The sequence below is a fragment of the Panthera pardus genome, unplaced genomic scaffold, assembly GCF_024362965.1.
Source record: "Panthera pardus isolate Hobbes unplaced genomic scaffold, ASM2436296v1 HiC_scaffold_24, whole genome shotgun sequence".
NCBI lineage: Eukaryota > Metazoa > Chordata > Mammalia > Carnivora > Felidae > Panthera > Panthera pardus.
Window position 1 is genome coordinate 75688445 of NW_026526810.1, and position 20613 is coordinate 75709057.

General features: G+C 41.9%; 1 protein-coding gene and 1 long non-coding RNA gene across 10 annotated transcripts in view; one reads left to right on the plus strand and one right to left on the minus strand.

Annotated features, from left to right (window-relative positions):
• Window positions 1–20613, plus strand: part of NPAS3 (neuronal PAS domain protein 3) — an 857733-nt gene that overhangs the window by 807284 nt on the left and 29836 nt on the right. For all 9 annotated transcript variants that reach the window (XM_053889336.1, XM_053889339.1, XM_053889341.1 and 6 more), the window contains one exon: window positions 20303–20496. In XM_053889336.1, the coding sequence (XP_053745311.1) occupies window positions 20303–20496 (194 nt within the window). The remainder of the gene's footprint in view (window positions 1–20302; window positions 20497–20613) is intronic.
• The window catches only part of LOC109254305 (uncharacterized), a 212729-nt gene that overhangs the window by 92861 nt on the left and 99255 nt on the right, over window positions 1–20613 (minus strand). The window lies entirely within an intron of this gene.

Sequence of the window (20613 nt, forward strand, 5' to 3'; positions counted from 1 at the left end):
AGTATGCACATTTCTCACTGGGCTATTTTTTGGGGGGCAATGATTAATTGCCACAAGACATAGTATGTCACAAACCACAGATATAGCAGGGCAAGACCTTAGATATGGGCACCCAGAATCAGCCAAATGGGGAAGCCCAGAGCTATTGTGGGGGTAGGTATTGGACAACACAAGTGGGGTACCAGGCCCAGAGTGGACATTTCCAGCTCCAGAGGAAAGCTGAGAAAGGCTTCTGCCTTTCTTTATGTGTCACTTGGTACTATTAGCATTATTGGAACTCACTATTAGTCAACCCCTCCTGGCATCTTCCTGGCCTACCTATCTGGGCACAAAGGCAAAAGAGAAGGTTTCACAATGAAGTGATGCAATGTCTTGTTTTGAATCCTCTTTTTTAGAAGTTAGTAGGGATAATCATGAGTTTTAGAAAATTGTGAATTCCTTTAGGTGCATTCATAGGGAGGGACCTGCCTCCAAACTGTGCCTGATGATTCTACAGTATGCCACCACACCCGTGTGACTTCTAATTTGGGTTCAATCTGTAACTTTCTGTGATCATGTTGGAATTGAATATACCATTTAGAAAATCATAATTATTGAGAGGACTGAAACACTAGTGAACTTCCAGACCTATTTGGAGTGTCCTTTACAGGTCAGAGAGGACATATAAAAATTGGACTGTAGACAGAGAGAAGCATGGTTCTGTCATTCCAAAATAACTAGACAATTCATTGGGCATATTTATAACCAATTAAGACTGCCACAGGGTCAATGTGGTGAGTTGTATAAAAATTAACCATTAATTGAAGAATACAATATTTGTACAGAAGTTGATCCACACGTATCATTGGAATCTGAATTCTCTACAGCTACCAACTATGTTGTATTAGCTGCTGTACCCCAATAGAGCTACCAAACAGAAAATGGTAAAAATTATCTGTCAACTATTCAAAGCTGAAAGTAATCATCAATACAGATATTTATAAATAGTTTTGTATATATGATGACTATTATGAAAAAAATAATCATGTTAATGACACTTTTGGTGACTTGGTAGAATGTACAGAGCCCTGGCCTTAGAATCAACAGATGTAGGTTTAGTCCTAATTTCGCCATTTGACATGTATTTGACTTTAGGGAACCCATTTAGCCTCCCTAGGTCTGTTGAAAGGGAGTAGTAGTGCCTTTTCTGAAATATCATAGTTATTATGAGGTCAATGTAAGATAGTATGAAAATGTTCCATAAGTTCCAAGTCTCTGTTAATATCCAGTATCATCCTTATTGGATTTTAACTGTAAAACCTGGGACTTTAGCATGTCAGAAGATATTGGCTTAGTTTATGTTTGTCACTAGGCATTGATCTTTTCCCCATTTTATTTCTGTTCTTGGTGCATATGTTTTTGTGAAGAGATTTTTTTTTGTTTTTTTAGAAATGGGAATTTTTTTAATTTTTTTAATGTTTATTTTTTGAGAGAGGGAGAGAGAGAGACAAAGTGTGAGAAGGAGAGGGGCAGAGAGAGAGGGGGAGTCACAGAATCTGAAGCAGGCTCCAGGCTCTGAGCTGTCAGCACAGAGCTGACGCAGGGCTCGAACCCACAATCGTGAGATCATGACCTGAGCCAAAGTCGGACGCTTAACCGACTGAGCCACTCAGGCACCCCGAAGAGAACCACTTTTAACAAACCTTCAGATTACCCATTTTATTTCTGAAGAGGGCAAGGGCAGAAACTATGTTCATAAAATAGAAGGAGGAAGGTCTCTAGAAGTTACCACCATGGCTCCATCCCTATGGAAATCTGTGGGTTGCTCAGACAAAAGGATTATGGAGTGGCATGAATCCATGGTTGATGGGATGAGGCTCTTAGGACTCCTTGCCATCTGTGCTCACTTTGGTCAGTGTTAAGTCTAATGTTTGTATTAGCCAGCTGTGAATTTGGCACTGTACTGTTGATTGACTGAAACCCTATATACCCGTTTGCATTGAAATAAAGTAACCTGTTATCCAGAGTCAGTAATTAGTAACATAAAGGTTTGAAGTTCCTTAAGCTAGAAATGTTAAGTGTGTTTTCTTCATGGCCATAATGAGCCAAACCCAAGGGATATTTTCTGTAGTTGCAACAAGGTGGTCTTATCATTATATGTTTTCTAAAGGCAATTTCATATTGAAAGGTCTTTGAAGCAGAAGGGAGACATGGTTTTAGGCTGCTCAGGTGGATCAAAATTAGAATTGAGAGCAGCAGGAGATAGAAGGTGGTCTGTGAAAAAGAACACTAACCTTGGAGGAACATCACAACTATGTTTTACTGTATAATCCTAAACAAACACTTCCTCTCCCTTAACCTCCAATTCCTTATTTATAAAGTGGATAGGCTAATACGTGCTCAACCTACCTTAGAGACCTTTATAAGGATCAAAAGAAAGAAAGTTCGGGACTCTGTAAGCTCTCATGTAGTAGGATGAATAGAGAGCATTCAAGCAGTCAGTCATCGGTTGACTACCTCCCATAGTCTGTGTCCTGTGGAGTATACTAAGGAAAAAAAAGACATTCTGTGCCTCTAAGGAGAAAGACAGGCAGAGACAAGACAGAATGATCCCATGTAGTACATGCTTAGTGCTGCCTGGGTGTAGAAACAGACGGAAGAAGACAGCTTTGAGCCACAGAGGCCAAAGAAAAGGAAAAGGGATTTGGCATAGATCCTCAAGAATGGATGTTATTTGCACTGATGGAGGTGGACAGGGAAGGAATTCCTGGCCTAAAATGGGGTGTGAGCAAAGGTATCGAGAAGGTAAACACAAGACAGATTCAGGAGATGGTGTGGAAAGCCTTTGGGGTGTAAGGAGGGAAGTTGTGAAAGTTCAGGTTGTAGAAGTTGGGACTCACTTGTCACAAGACTTTCATGAAAGCTAAGGGATCTGAATTTTATTCCAAAATCAATCAAGGTTCTTCAAGAGTAAGGATAATAATACTTCATACCTACATGGTGCTGTATGTTTTCAAGGTATTTTTTAAAAGCACTGCCCCATTTGTTTCCTTCAGCAATTCTGGAAGATAGGGATTGCAAGGCTGATCATGCCCATTTGACACATGGGAAATGGAGACTCAGGGAGGTCGTGTGGTTGCTCCAAATCCCACAGCAAGTACATGAGGGGGTCAGTATAAAGACACCGTGAAGAAGATGAATCTGGCAGCAAAATGCAGGGTGAAACCGCATGGGTAAAAATAGAAGACAACAGTTAGAACGTTGCCCACCATGTCGTCCAGATGTAAGATGTCAATAGCCTATATTAGTGAAATAGCACTCAGAATGAATGTAACATCAGTAGTAAGAGCTATGGTAAAGAGAGAATGCCCAAGCCTGATGATTGGCTACAAGAGTGAGAGGCAGAGGATCAAAGACGAGCCCGGAAGAAGTGATGCATTCAGTAATCTCAACTTTAACCTCTGATGAAATGGAAGGGTTACCAAAAAATAAAGGGATGTCCAAGGTTCAAGCCTGAGTAACTAGCCGAACACTAACCAGCCTTATGCCCACGTTGGTTCTTTATCCTCACCCAGACTGCTGCCAGCCATTGTTCCTTTTATCCACCTTCCTATGTAGCCCCGGTCACACTCTCATTAGTACAGAGAGGTGGACTGTGAGCTCCTTAGTAATTGTGAGAGCCCCAGTGACCTGCACAGAGAAGTGCCTGGTAATAACAGTGAAACATTCATCTGTTTAATGAATGCATGAGCGAGTGAGTGAGTGAGTGAATGAATGAATAAATGAATGCCATCACAGTTTTCTTCCAAAGCCTCAGGTCTAGTCATCGAATCTTTTCTTGAAAAGTCTTCAGTTGTTCCCACGTGTCTACAAAATCAAGTCATAATTCCTTTGTGTGGCATTCATAGCCTCCCACCATCATCTAGCCAGCCTCTCCTACCCCAGCATTTCCCCACCTACTCTGGGGTCTGTCTGCACTTCTCTCCATTCCCAAACACAAACAGCAGTTTTGTACTTCTGTGCTTCTGTTGATAATAGTTCTTCTACCTAAACGCCCATCGAATCCTACTCATCCACAGAAATTCTGCTCGAATGCTGCCTCCTTCCTGAGCACCTTTCCACCATGCCTCATCAGGACAGCCCTCCTCTCACCTCCCCTGCACCTGGCATTTACAGACCTCCTTTAGAGCTTGGCTCACACATTCGTCTCCCTGAGAAGTGTCCCCCACAGTGCCTGGTGAAAGCGTGGCACCTGGTAAGGAATCACATGAAGGAATAGAAAAATAGCAAAAAGAGGTGCTCTGGGAAGAAGACCAACTTCATTTTCTTGTCCCTCATAAAATTTACCACTTTGCTACAATCTCGATGAAAAATAAAATTCATTTCAACAGTATGCATTTATGCAAAGAAAATGCCTTCCTTTGGCTGTGAAGATGCAGTGGACTTAATTTCCAGATTTTTCCTATTCCTTACTCAGCAGAAAAGCCCACTCCAACAAAAGGAAGAAAGTGACATATTTTGGATTGACAGATGTCAAGGGACACTACCGTCTAATTTCCTTATTGATTAATTTGAAGGCAATTTCCTGGTAACCCAGGCTTCCAAAAATGTATTTTAAGTGGCATGTTGGTAAAAGAAAATTAATTTCTCTGCGTTAAACTTGCCAGCTTTTGAATTAATTGCATGAGCATAACAATCAATTAATAAATGTTAAGCAAACAAGGGAAAATCGGTCAATTAAAAATGACAAAATTGATTCCAAGGGTAGATAAACCAGAAGACTGTCATAATGCTCACTTCTAAGTTTGGATATCCTGCCTCTGTACTATCTACCTCCCACTTTCCAACAGCATTCAAAGTGCTGAAGCTTTATTATAATTTCTTATAAATAAATTACCACCTAAGCCTTCTTCGCTGCTTTAGAGGGATTAAGGAAATCAAACATAAACAGCAGTCCTCCGCTAGCTACTAGGAGAAGGTCATTGCTTTGGGAAACTGTGCCACCCAGGGTACTCTGCAGAAGTATTTTTGAAAGGGAAGCCTCTTGCAAAGTGGGCCACCGATCTCTAAATGTTTGCCAATACTCCATCAGGAAGAACTGCTGTATTCTGCCTTTCTTTCTCCTGGCCATAAACTCAGATGTCTTCCAGAGACCGGGTGAAGCGAGGAGGGGCAGGGCCCAGGGAAAGTGCTTGCCTCCTTAGAACATTCAAATTCAACCTCCTTCAACACAGCACTACCTGTACTCATAATTGGGACTGAACGTGGCCTGGATGCATGGATTTGTTCTCCTGGCCTGGATTTTGGAATCTGCTCCCCACACTTGAAAAGGTAGATGCTTTGGAGATGATGTGTAACGAAAGTATACAAAGAACAGAATTTGTTGTGCGAAATTATCTGCAGGCTATATAGGCTTTATGACTGGGCTGTGTTATATTGCTGTTCACCTGGCCTCCCGTGCTTGTCTTTAGTCCTACTCAGTATGTTTTATCAGAAAATACTCCCATTGTCCTCTCAGACATGGACTGAAAAAAATCAGGCATTGGAGCATGCACCCCACTAATTTCTCCATTTTGCCAAAGGCACTTTTCGTAACAGCTATGTATAAAATTTCTACAACTATGAATATTTTAGCAAATAGAAGATCTCTGAATAAAGCGTGAAGAAAAGACACTAAAGAAATGTATCTAGGGATGCCTGAGTGGCTCAGTTGGTTTTAGCTCAGGTCATGATCTCATGCCCGTCCCCCAGCCCCAGGCTGTCAGCGCAGAGCCTCCTTGGGATTCTCTCTACCCACCCCCCCCCATCTCCGCCCCTCCCCCACTCACATGCTGTCTCTCGCTCTCTCTCTCAAATAATTAAACTTAAAAAAAGAAGTGTATTTAAACTTCTACAGCCTACCGAATCTTCACTTGAATGTCACCAATCTGTCTTAATAGAAGCAAAACCAAAACCAAAACCCATCCCTCAAAACATTTTGCTGTCCACCAGCCCTCTCCATCTTAGTAAGTGGCACCATCCACCATCCTGAGACTATGGCCAAAAGCTTAGGTGTGTCCTTGGAGACCACTCCTTACCTCAGACCCCACATTGACTCCATTACCAAATTCTGTCATTTCTGCCTTCAGAGGGTATCCACAACCCAACCACTCCCTGCCATTCCCTTCTGAGCGACCGTCACCTCCCTGGACCACTGCAGAGGCCTCCTCCTCCTTGGCCTGCTTTCACTCCTGCTTTCACTGAGGGCCCCAGAGCAGCCATTTGCAGCAGCCAGAAACATCGATCCAACCTCAGCACTCCCGCTGTGTCCATCTTTTTCATCACTGTATCCCAGAGCCTAGAACAGTGCCTGGCAATCGAGTCATCCCAGTGATACTTACTGAATGAATGAAGTCATGTAGTTTGGACAGGCTCCACAGAATGCTGCAGGGGCATCTGTCTGTCTGAGAAGTGCATAATCTGACCAGGGAAAAGCCAGCAAAGAGGAAGACACCTGTGCCAGAATCCAAGCCATCCACACACCTGCCATTCCATTGCTCACCCTGTTCCTCCCTCCGGGAGTGTTCTGGTAAAGGAGATGCTGTGGGTGAGTGGGTAAGTTGGCCCATACTGCCTAAAGCCTCTCCTGTGCGGTTCATGTCTGCCTAAACCAAAGTAAAAATAAAAAAGTCAAGTGCTGATTCTAGTTGTTTCAAACAGTCGCATACTTACTTGGCAGTCATGAGAGCACAAGTCCCTCCAATAATCAAAAGAATCATTACTTGTTTTGCTAAAATCCCAAGGAAATAGCACAAGATGTGATATTTCAGCACTAATGAGGTTGTGCCTGAAGAAGTGTGATTTTAATTGTGATAGATTTAGAGAATCCATTGCAACACGGCAGGAGAACAGCACGCTCTTCCCAGTTCCAGGGAAAGGGCATTAATATCCCATGTTTTTGTTTTATTTAGTCTTAGCTGGCTGTGTGGAGAATCACCTAAGGTGATGGCAGAGCTACTAGGGACTACATCAAATAGAACCCTATAAAGAAACTTTATTTTCTCCTCCCACACGATGAACAGAGACTGCACAACAGAGGAATGTTTGTCTTGAGTTGCCTTACAAGCTGCCAGATTGATTTGCTTTGCCACTGACGGTTCTGATCCTGACACAACCTTTCTACCACCTTCTATCCTTCAAAGGTTGAAAGTCACCACTTTAGTACAATGGCTCCCTGAGCCTTTGCACCGGCAGATGGAGGAAAGGAGTTTCTGCAGAATTTTCCTTCATTCCAAAGACTGATCTGGGTTGGGTGTGAAAGCTCCTGGCGGAAGTCTGCATATGAGCAGTGTTGCTGATTACTTCATTAGAACCCTGTGCGCTTCGAGAGCCATATGCTTTCAAGTTTCTTTAAATGGTATTAGGGAAAAATATCCTCAAGGCATTATTTTTAAAGGGGACTTCAAACGTTCCCTGAGAAAAAAAAAAAGTATAGCACGTTTGAACTCCAGGGGGTTGCAGGAGAAATCTTACTTAGCAAGACTGAAAATGGAGCCCTCTCTTCAGTTTCAGGGGGAAGTAAGCATTGGTCACAATCAGAGATAAATGTGAAATGTGGATGGAGAAAGATGCAGAAAATCTCCAAATTCTCGAATCCTTACCATAAAATAGCAGAGGAGAAGAGGACACGAAGAAGGAAATTTTCTTAAAAAATAGTTTTCGCCCTTCTATTCAATAGAATAAAGAGAATTAGAGACTCTCCCCGTGTCTTGCAGAGTGCAAAAGGCTGAGTGTTCTTCCCATTTCCTTCCACATAGGAAACACTTCTAAATAATCCCCCCTTCCTGTGTTACATGTATTCAAACATATTTTAAGACCTGGGAAGCAAGGCTACAGGTAGGGGTAAAGCTATTCATTTCGAGCTTCCCTGCAAAGGGTCTGCTCCAGAGGTCAAATCAAAGAGAGGCTTCACGTTTAAACCCTCCTTTTCTAAATAGATCCCAACCTGATCTCATTTAATGCATTGGTATCTGGTTTCTTAGGCATTATAGTTGCAGTATTACATATCAAAAGGACTCTTGAGAAATTCCCTCGAATTGATAATTCTAATTTCTTATGTATAACTACTCTATATTCACTCAGAGGACAGCTGCATTGTATGCTAAACCATGAATCGTAGAAATTGGTCCCTTTGTACGGAGGTTTGTATTAAATCGAGATGCTCTCTTTTTTCCCCCCTGTTTGTTCCCACACTTGAGTTCCTGGTGTCAGTTTGTATTTGGCTTCTTGAGCATATTAAAGTTTTTCTAGTGCTTATGATGTTCTTGCCAAGAGCATACTTGCAGCAATCTGCACTAGAACAGTCTTTGTGCCAATTACTTCAAAAAGTATTCTTTAAAATAAAAGGAGGGAGGGGGATTTTTTTTTTTTTTAGGGAACTTTCAGGTTATAGTGTGATGGTTTCAATTTTAATTTTTTAGTCCGTCTTCCTGAAATGATGGCTTAGAGGCTCTGAAATGTGCATCTCTGGGTTGTTGGGGGTTTTTCCCCCCTCTCTCTCTTTTTAAAAAGCCTTTCTACAAAATGGAAGTCCTGATAAGGATATAGGAATAGCAGGGGAGTCGGTAGTGTGGAGGGAACTGCTGTCGTTGCTGACATCACACCCTCATCGACTTAAACAGCTTTGGAAAAGAAACTGCTAGAAGCTTGTTAAAGAGTTTCCAAATGTGTGTCTGTAAATGACTCTCTCTAATCATGGCTGAATAAACCAAATGCAGCAAATGAGCTGGTGACAGGCACAAAAGTCACACGAGTGTTTCGAATCGCATATGCTGAGTGGATAATAACCCATGTCAGGGCCATGGGGTCTTTTGAAGGTTAAAATCCTAAATTTGATAGAGTCATTTATATAGAGAGAGATAAACACAGTTGAGGAAACAAAAGAGGAAAATGGAAGGGAATACATCCACCGAAATGCACTGTTAAATAGGAGGAGAGGCGTTGGGCAGGAGATTAGGGGAACGTGCTGTTCCTCCTGTGTCTGCCACTAACTGGCTTTGTGTCTTTGGCCAAGACGGTCACCTCACTGGCCTCAGTCTCCACACCTGTGACATGGGAGGGCTGCACAAGGCAGCCTGCAAGGTCCCCCACGTCCAGCATGCGGTCTCTCTGGGATACTGAGCACAAAGAGGTTTTGGCACAAGCACAGATTCATTCACTGCATAAAGAGAGACATTTTGAGAGGCATGTCATTACTAGAAATTACTCTCATGAAGGATGAAATTTAGGATTCGTTAAGCAGCCTTAGAAAATAGTAGCCGTAGAGTTTAGAGGACAGGTTAAGAAAATGATCTTCGCTAACCAATGTTCAACACATAACATCCAGGCCTCCCAAAGAATAGAAACCAAGATAATAGAGACAGAGAGTTATAGTGTAGGGCTGTGAGGATGGGGCCAGGCTCCATGTTTAAAGATACTGGATTTAAGAGACCCAATGCTAAGAAAGGCTCTCAGAGGCCACGTAGTTAGGCCCAGTCACTTTCAGTGAGGAAATCGACGTAGGGAAAGGAGGTCCTTGCACACAGACACAGAACTGCGTGTTGCCTGAATGTACCAGGAAAACTGAGGAATCGTGGCCTCACTGTGTGTGGTTTCTTGCACATATGTGGGTCGAAAGTGTCTAACTTAAGAGAATGGGCTTTGTCCTTGCATTGCTTTAAGAGTCCCACATACCTACTGTGGCATCCTGGGAAGTGGTCATTTTAGGTTTGATCTTTAAGGAGTTTTATTTTATGTCTGAGTTTGGGGAATATTGGGGTTTTAGTTCTTTTCAAAAATATTCATGACCCATGTGTTTGCTTTAAAATTATTTATCAGAAATGTAATTATTAATGCTTGTGCACGTCCCCCGTAAGGAAATGGCTGCCACAAAAATATATCAGCTCTCGAGGCGGCCACCGTGGCCTTCCACAAAGGCCAATCTACCTATCTACATGGATAATTATAATTCTGCATCCTTGGAAACTGAGGTAGAGAGGGGTAGCTATTTTTTCTAAAGATTTTCCTTTGTAACCAAAATAGAATCACTTCTCCTCCTGTAGACATTCAGATTGGGTGGAGGGGATAGAATAAGCCTGGCTGAATGTTTTCTCAGGACGGCAGAGAACTCTCTGGAACTGCTGTCTTCATGCAGAGAAGCACTCGGTCTATGGTACACAGCTGCCTTTGGACATTTGTTGCAATTTAGAGTGTCTATGTATAAATTCTGCCAGCAGACTCCAGAGAAACAAAGGCTAAGGAGACTAACTTAGAACAAGACTAGTTGTTCAACTCAAGAAATTTAAGTAAAATGCACATTCAACAAAAGTGTTGAGCAAAAATTGTAAAGAGAAAACATCTGATTTATATCTTTCCCTGTAAGAGCTCATGGGTTCTAAATAAAATGTGTAATATGGTATAGTATTAGGGATGGATGGGGGTAGATCAGAGTAAGGGAGCCAGTTTCTATTCGTTATTGGGTATGGTACTAGTTCTGGGTCTTTTTTTTTTTTCACATTGTTGGAAAATAAAATTTCAGTCTGTTACACTGAGAACTGCCTCTCCACCTTGAGGATAGTGGCACTAAGCCACAAGGGTCCTCTCAGGTCCATGAGGGTTGATACCCCCTTCTCCACATCAAGTGATAAAGGAATAAAAAAAAAGTTGCCCTCTACAGAGGTACAATGGTCCTCTGTCCTTCTGTAGGAGACTTTAATAAAGTAACTGAATCAAACAAAATTTGATCAGATGTGTATGGTTCAGCCTTCTTGCTTGGCCTCTTAACAATTTATCGAGGTGTTTCTACCCATGGTCCTGTTTTATTAAATGATATTTGAAGTGTTCCACTCTCTGAGAAAATGTGGTTTATGTCTTTGGCATACATTTACATAATCTTGTTAAGGAAATCTCTCCAGCTTAAACTATCCCAATAAAAAATCTTATCTCTGGTAGAAGAAAGACTATTTTCTCCAAAGGGAGCAAGAAACAAATATGGAGTCCAGACACATTTTGAGAAACTAAGGCTGTAATTGTAGTTATATTTTTATGTTATGTGTTTGAAGTTTGTTAAAGGAGATGGATGAGAAGTAATTGTTATGTTTGGAGGATACAGACATGTAAGAAAAGAATGTTGGAGCTAATGGTTTTTAAATATGGGTTTTAAAAATAATTTTTTATTTGTTCCCTTAGAAAATATTTCTACAGTAAAAAAAAAAAAAAAACAGAGGGTGATAAATTACCAGCAATCCCTCAGCTCCCCACCAGAGCCATCAAATTAAGGGTTAACCTCCCAGGATTGCCCTGAATTAATCAGGAGCTAAGCCAGGGGCAGGCTGGGCAAGGGGAAGGGGGAGGGGGAGGGGATTGACAGAGCTCGACCTCCCCCAAGAGACTCACAGCACAACAGTGAAGCCCACTGTGGCGTGGCCACTGAGAGAACGCAGACCTTTATACAAATAAAGAAGCCTTGACAGGGCTCCCCAGGCTGCTCCTTCAGGCAGCCCTGGGCACGGAAAACACATCCTGATCCCACATCAGCCCAGGGTTCCTGCCTAGCATGCCAGGGTTCCTGCCTAGCATGCACCGATCCTCCATTTTCAAAGAACCCAGAGAAGGAGTTGTGTTCTATAGATTAGGGGTTTCTTTTGTTTCCAGTCCAGATTTAACCATAAATATATGTTTGTCTTCACTTATTTAAGAGGCAGTCTGTGATCAGCCTCTAGGTCATCTTCATTAAGATCTCTGGATTCATTTTGCTCTTTAGATAAAGAGGATGCTGCAGGTAGATGGCCCTTGTGGGGATGGCTTGCAGTGCTTGGTGAATGCAGATTCCCAGGTCCCTCCCTTGATTTAAAGAATCCAAAGGGTTTTTTTTTTTGGAGGGGGGGGGCGGGACTGGGAATCCATCTGATTAATAAGCTCTCCAGGTCATTCTTGTGTATGTAAAAACCACTAACCCTAGAGGGTTTTGTTTTGTTTTTGTTTTTTAACATAAATCCCTGATATCAGCATTGGGTGTTTGTATGAGTTGGCTTTATCTATAACAGGAGGCATGCATGCTTGTGCAGGTGTCTTTTCCTTCAGGGTTTTAGTATCTCCGGGAGAGTAGAGAAATTAGCCCCCACTTCCTCCCTTCCTCTGCTTTCTACGGTCAGAAATGCCCTCACCTTTCAGGTCTGTCCGCTTCCTGAACCCACCTTCACGGAGTCTTTTTAGGACTCAGAGTAAGCATCTGACCGGCTGTGCTCCAATTACATCCGTCCTGCCCCTCACCTCGTTTCTATTCAAACCAAACTGAGTCCCTGAGATTAAGTCTCTTGCTCATTGTAGCCCTTTTATCCAAGGAATGGCTTCTGCCAAGATTCCTCTTTCTTAACTTTGGCCAGGATGCTTCCCAGATACCCAGGCTCACCTCTGCTCTTCTCTACTGCCAGAGCTTCCCTTAAGTTGAGCCCATCTGAGACCCTCCCTAGTTGTCGCTGGTCCTCTAGCCTTAAATGCTGAATCCTGCCCAGTATTGAAGATCCCTGATCTTAGAGAAGTTCTCAGGGACAGACTCCCAGAAAGCTTCCCGCCACCGTGTGGTTCCTGAGCTGATGGCCATCTTTGCACCTGCTTGATGAGGACCGTTGCAGGACCATCTCTCCTGCTGCATCCCCCTCGGGGCCCTGGAGGTCTCCATTTTCACCCACTCCCTGAACACCTCATTTTCCTCTGAATCTCACCTCCCCCAAATCTCACCTCTGCCTTGAGAAGTCACCTTTTCCCTCTTCTGTCTTTTCTTATCCCCAGTTGCTCAGGTCCCACTGTGAATTAGGACAACACAGAACTAGTCTCTAGAAATATAAATGAGATCCATGAAAGGGAAGAGAAAGGCATTCTAGTGTTCTCCTGTGCTCACAGGGTCCAATGGCACCTCCTTCAGTTATGAGCCCTCTTGTCTGTGGGGCTTGCCTCTACAGACAAGTACTTGGTCTCTGCTAAACTTTTTTCGTTTGGTTTGGTGTTCTCAGGACTTGTGCAAAGACCTAGGTGGTAGGAGTCAGACAGGGACAGAGAGACCTGTTCAGGCTTATTCTCCAACCTATGAATATGGTCTAAATCTGGGAAACCCATTCCCTAAAAATTTGCCTCAAGTAATTTACATGGGGTTGATATCGTCATGCTGGTTTAGATTAAGTTGTTATGCTGTGGGCTACATGTTTAGGCTCAGAAGACCGGGCTAAGCCCTTATCTTTCAGCAGGTTGGGGGCCACCTCAAATACCCCATCTCTTAAAAATAATTAGCTGACTTTCCCACCTGAGCTACTGATTTGATGATCTGTATGCTGAACCAGGCTTCTACAAGGGAATAAGAGAGAAAAGACCAGAGTGCCAGAAGGAAGCTTAATTTTTAAGGTAAATTTGGATTCCCTTAAAGGACAAGTGAAAAATCTCTGAAGATACTCTAAACCCAGGGAATCTATAGTTTTCTCATGCCTGCAGCTTTTTTTGTTCCTATTTGCCTAGCCCTATTCTGTACTTTACATTATATGTGGAAAATAATGCACATAATACTTAGCATTTCCTTTTGATAAAGAAAACGTTTCATATTACTAGTACTGAAATTTATTCCTAAAAGAATGGAGAATAGCTTCCAGATGTATTTTTCTGTCACGGACTTTCTTTCCTAAAGTATTGACAGAGGGGAGGTTTTATCAAGGTCTTTGTGATGGGCTTGTTTATAATGAGAACATATTAGTGGAGCACATCTAAGTGTTTATCACTAACAGATGACTGAAAGGAGCATATGGCAGGAAGAGAAATATATATTTGTCCAAGAAACGTGGCTTGTTAACACTCCCACACTCGTCCTAAACTCTGTGGACATGTACGTACAGCATTGTGCACATCCGCTGGGTATGTCAGAAGAAAAATAAAAGTCAAGCAATGATTCCTTCAATATGGGACTGTCAGATAATGCTAATTTGGACATTTTTATCAAAGATGGGAGGATTTCAACTCAAAAGGGCTGCACATTCTGCTTCACTGTGGCTGGCATCTGGGCAACGCTGTGTAAGGGGTTTAGGAAAATACAGGCTTTAGCATTTTTGTACAGCTCTTTATGATAAAACAAGAACAATGAAAGAAAGCATGAGGATTGAGCTCTTCTATAAAATTGAGCTCGGGGGCAAAGAATCCCTTCGTTCAGAAATCTCTTCTGAAGAGTGTCTGTAGATTAGATTTAAGACCAGATGAAGATGAACCTTTAGAACACAGATGCAATTTTTACCTGGCATTGGCCAAAACCAAAGCATTGTTTCAACTCAGATATGACCCATAGAACCCTATTGATTAATTCTTGAAGGAAACTCTGCATTTATTAACTTGCAGCCGTACTCTGAAGCTCCTGTCTTCACCATGGAGTTGTAGCAGAGTGGGGGAGTGGGGAAGGATAGTGATACAGCACAGTAAAGGCCACTCTATGGAGCATTAGGTCATAGAATTCTCTAGAACTCAGCAAGACCCTAAGTATCATCACCTGATTCTTATCCTCCATTTTTTATCTGAAGAATGCTACCCTGGACAATCTAGTTTACTTGCCAAAATTACCAGACCAGAACTACATCAAATGTTCTATTTTCCAGTTGGATGTTATTTCTATGCCACGATACGCCTTCCATTTTACCATAGCTATGCTATTTCTATAGTTTCATCTTCTTGACATTGTGTTAGTATTTATGCTTGTATGTTTGTATTTAAAATCATTTCCCATTTACCTACTTAACTTTACAAGGGAGCCGTGCTTCTATCGGATGTTACCACTGGGATCTGTACACAATATGGCAGGCTTGGCATTTATGCCAGAATGGATTTGTCGATGGAGAAAAGGGAGAGTTTTCAGAAATTTTCACTTTTTTTTCTAACAAAAGTAATCTTGAGGGAACAAGAGAACGTCAATTTAGAGGAAAACAGAAGTTTCAAATACTCAGAGTGGGGGTTGGAGGAATGCCTATGCCATTCTCTCATCTCTCTGTATTTTCTTCATTGGTGATTCCATTGAACTTAGTTTCAACTACCACAGAGGAGTGGGGAGGGGGACCACCTTCCAAAAACGATTCCTTCAACTATCATCTCTTATGTTTCCAACCCCTTTTTCTAGCTCTCCCCAGGACACCTTGTCCAGGAGCTCTCCAAGCTGCTCAAATACAAAAGGTCCACAGAGAAATCTTTCTTGTCCCTCTGTCAGCAATTCTTCCACTCCCAATTACCATTTAGTCTATCTCATCATCATCCTATGAAACAGGCACAAAACAGGTGCTTCTCCCCAGGTCCCATTGTTGCTCATTTCCACTCCTTGTACCTGCCATTTTGGCCCATCTCAGTCTCTTCTCCTGCTCACACCAACTGAAACACTCCTGGAGACCTGGGCTCCCTGATAGGTTCCCTTTTACATTATTTGTTCTAGCCCTTTCTCCATCTGGAAACCTCTTTCACCATTCTATGATCATATCTTACACATCAACAATTTATTATAATGCCAGTTTCACATAACCTTCCTGATCCATTTTTCCAAAAGCATTTCCTACCTACCTACCCTGACCTCTCCAAGCTCCTATTCTATATCTTTCTTATGGTGCATACTTGTTACTTAACCAAAATTGTATTTGTGAGTATTTACACTGCGTATCAGGCACATATGTAGGCACTTTATATTCCTTTTCCCTTAATCCTTTCAGCAGCCCTATCAGACCTGGGAAGGCCCCCAGAGATCTATAGTCAGCTGGTCTTGGGTGCAGTTTAGACATAGGATTTTTAAGTACTCCCTGGGTACTCCAACTTTAGCATGGTTGAGAACCACTGGTTTAACTCCAAACCCATTAGCCAGATATTCTCCAAAAGCAGGTATCACCTTTGAAGCTTTAAAAAACAAGCAAATGCTAGACCCCAGCCCAGTCCAACCCAATTAGAATATCTAAGTGACAGAGCCTGGGAACCCATGTGTTAATAAAGCCTCATAGGGTATTTTGTCACATAACCAGGATGGAGAACCACTTTCTTTATCAGACACTGTATCATCTCCCAGTAGTACAATATTACAAGTAATTATACATGTCTCCTCCCACTGTGTAATTCGTAAACTTTTTGAGGACAAGTTTACCTCTGATTCACTGTGGTCTTCTCCCTGGTACCTAGTAAGGTCCCTTGCACATAGTATGTTTGAGAAACTAAAGCACCAATATTATACCCCTTGATGAAGAAAACAAAGATGCCTTATTAAGAAAATAAAGACACCTTTATACAATACTTATTCTCTTTGTATAAGCTTTTTAATCTCTATTACACTGGCCTGGAAAATCAATTAAGTCATTTCAATTCTCTGAACATCATAGTCACATGGCCATACAGTGCCAGAGTAGGATTTGAACCCCAGCCCTTCTGACAATACTCTTTACACTACATGCCAGGTCTTCAAAACATCTACAAAGTGAAAATTCAACTCTCTTTGTGTTTGAATATGTGTTGTCAGACATGTTTCTAAAATTTGAACATAGCTGTCACATGGGGGAAAAAAACTATCTGCATTATGAAGTCGATTTGGAAAAATGCATTAATTTAAACCCAAAAACCAAGTGTGGATCTAAATAGATACTCCTTTCTTCTCATCAATCTCAACCTCCCTTACCACCAGAGGTACCTACATATAGACAAACATATCCTCTGACTGTTCTTTGACATTTCCTGACTGTTTAATTACTACATTCGTTATTTCATTACTTTATCTTTTTTTTAAAACTTTTTTTTAATGTTTATTTTTGAAGGAGAGACAGAGCATGAATGGGGGAAGGGCAGAGAGAGAAGGAAACAGAATCCGAAGTAGGCTCCAGACTCTGAGCCATCAGCACAGAGCCCGATGTAGGGCTTGAACTCATGAGTCACAAGATCATGACCTGAGCCAAAGTAGGACATTTAACTGAGCCACCCAGGTGCCCCTATTTTCTCTTCACCTTAGTTTTTACTGCTTCTCAAAGACTTTTCAAATAACCAGAGCTTCTGGTTAGAAATGAAAACTTTTTTGTTTTTAATTTTTTAATGTTTTATTTATTTTTGAGAAAGAAAGAGAGAGACACACACACAGTGTCAGTGGGGGGCGGGGGGAAGAAGACATAGAATCTGAAGCAGGCTCCAGGCTCTGAGCTGTCAGCACAGAGCCTGATGCAGGACTTGAACTCACAAACCATGAGATCATGACCTGAACCGAAGTTGGAGGCTTAACTGACTGAGCTACCCAGGTGCCCCAAATGAAATCTTTTTAAATGTTCATATACAGTTTACTTGAAGTAGTGAGTTGGCATCTGGTATTAACTTGTAACATTTCATTCAATATGAATATGAACACAGAAATCATATAGGCATAACAAAGTTGAAATGACACTCCAACAAGACCTAAAAACCTGAATTCCAGGCTTTTGCAATTTCTGAGTTAGGTGAATCTGGGTAGGAAATGAACTTTCTAGAAACCTCTTTTCCACTAAAACAAAAAAGAAAAAGAAAAAAGAAAAGGAGAAGGACCTAAGATAGACTCTCCCAAAATTTCTTTCAAACATGAAATTTTATGATCCCTTAAAATAAGAAGAATTCATTTATTGGACTTTTGGTCAAGATTAAATTAGTAATCAGGCCTCACCCTTATGATTCAGCTGATATTTTAAAAAGCAAACAGGGGCGCCTGGGTGGCGCAGTCGGTTAAGCGTCTGACTTCAGCCAGGTCACGATCTCACGGTCCGTGAGTTCGAGCCCCGCGTCAGGCTCTGGGCTGATGGCTCGGAGCCTGGAGCCTGTTTCCGATTCTGTGTCTCCCTCTCTCTCTGCCCCTCCCCCGTTCATGCTCTGTCTCTCTCTGTCCCAAAAATAAATAAAAAACGTTGAAAAAAAAAATTAAAAAAAATAAAAAATAAAAAATAAAAAGCAAACAGAATTATAATGAAATTTGGACACTTCTTTGCAATTTAGAAAGTGTTCACCTCCCTTATCACCTTTCACTTTCATAACCTAACTGCAGAATATGATTATCCCCATTTTACAGAAAAGAAAATCGAGATGCAGAGAGGTTGAGCGACTCGTCCTGGGTAACAAAATCAGAAAATGGCAAATCTAGAGCCCTATTGGACCCAACTGTGGACCCCATTCAACCCCTCGATGGCCATAGGCAAAGCTGGAGATGGGGGGGGGGGGGGCGGTGTACAGGTAAATCTGACATACAGACAGCTCCCCGCAGTAGCCTCTCTGCCTTCTCAAAATGCTTTCTAGCCCAGAAGCCCATAAATTGCTTTGGAATAGAATACCAAGTGGGGATTTATTTATCATATCATTTCTGAGTGAGTATTTTCTTGAGCATTTATAGATCTGTTTTTCCAAGAAGCTGAGAGTTCCTGATAAAACAAGACAGATAATGATAAATGAGCATCTACGTAAGTCTAGCTGGGAGGAGGACCAGGGCCTGTTAACACCCCTCCTGTGAAGTTAATCCCATTTCTTTTAGCTATTTCTTTATTAGTTAATGAGGTCTTACAAAAATGTGTGTCTGTGATGGTGTTTTAGCATCCGTGCCTCTAGGAACATTTTCAAATATTCATAAAGTAGCTCGTCTGACCAAAGCTTAAAGCAAAGGTGCATTAAGTATGAATTTAGTCAACTTCAAATGTGGGTGGTCAAAAAGCTGCTCCTGAAATACCCTAAATAATCCTTCTCGTTGGTGTTTCCAGATCTGCAGCTCTGGGTGCAAATGTAAAGGGAACAGGGAAAGAGGTATTCTTTAGGACACCAGGACTCCGAAGAGCAGCCCCATAAGCTTTGATCCTGCCTCTTGACTGACAGCGGTGTGGCTTGCTTTTGGAAAACTGAGTAACTTGAGGGAAACAAAAACAAAATGAAAAAGGAATTACCAGTCAAGCCCCTGCAAAGGAGAGCAGGCATTAGATCCTACTGTTCCTGGGAGGCCAGAGATCTACTTCCCACTTCAGTTCCTTATGGCAAAGAGGGAAGCCAACAATCTCAAAAGATGGTTTGATGGTCAATGATGCATTTTTGGAGAGGCAAACCAAAGGGAGAACTTGGTTAGCTACTAAACCGACCTCCCTGGTACAGTGAATCACAGTGATTACATCTACAACCTAGTTTTGGAGGCCCACCCACACTGTAGCACCATCCTAGGAACATAGAGTACACACACACACACACACACACACGCGCGCGCGTGTGCACGCATGCCTCCAACACCCTCCTCCCCCCACCACCCCACACAACTTCCATCATCACAAAATACACAAATCCTTTATACTTTCCATACTTTTATGATTTATGTTTCCTCAAAACATCGCTTAAAGAAGTTGACATTATGGCTGTCCTTCTATGTGTAGTTTATAAGCAAAGCAACTTTTAAAAGGACGTCTGTAAAAATACTGTTTAAAATGTGTGACAAAGACGAACCACTTTCATTTGGTTCTAGATGGCTTGGACTATCTAGGGTATACTTTGGCTAAGAAACCAAAAATGACAGCCCAACATTCTCCCTCCTGTGTCTGCACAAGTAACCAAACAAGCCACCAAAATGGTGCAAATTTCCTGATCCTGCTTTAGAACGAGCTCAAGGAACAAATGATAGGCCAAAGTCCTCGGATCTCCAACCCATAGAGCACTAAATCACAGCATTACTGGTAACTCAGTGATTTCTAACATGGAATATCTATGCTCTAAAAGGCCCATTCATGTCATGGTCACTAAGACTTGCTCATTGGAGGCTTTGGCCTTTTTGCAATATCAAACCCCCCCAGCAAAGGAAAGCTATGAGCCATACTTCTGAAAGGAGATGGCCATTGTAATCCACTCAGTACAGATCTGGAGACAGACAAACATCATCCATTAACAAGTGCTGATAATGCAAACATTTCTTTTTGCAGCTCATTGCTCAACTTTCTGGTCATTTTAACTGGTTATACGCTTCCTCTAAATGTAAAGAGAGACAGAGAGATAGAGAGATAGAGAGAGAGAGAGGAGGAGGAGGAGAAGAAGAATAAAGGGAAAGAAAAAGTCCTGAAAATAGAATTGCACAATAATAATGCCGCACTGAGAAAAGCTCAGCATATAATATTATTTCTCTTTTGTCCCTGCCTTGAGGACATCAAGGGCACTTTGACAGCCATTATGATTACAGAAGATACAAGCTAATGTTGGTTGTTCCAGATGTAATTTTGCATTTCTTGCAAGAAATACTGTCACATCCCAGATGTAAATTTGACTGTGTCGTGTACTTAATGTTCTATTACAGGTGATTCACATAACAGGCCGGCTACGACTGAGGGTGTCACTATCCCACGGGAGGACCGTTCCCAGCCAAATCATGGGTCTTGTGGTTGTGGCTCATGCCCTGCCTCCCCCTACGATCAATGAAGTCAGAATTGACTGCCATATGTTCGTCACTCGAGTAAATATGGACCTCAATATCATTTACTGTGAAAATAGGTACTTTGTTTTTGTTTTCATTTCCTCTGTTGTGTGTTACACATTGGTGAAGGTTGGTGTTTTCAGCAGTCTGAAGGATTTTACTCTCCCAGTGAGGCTCATTATAAATCCTGATCT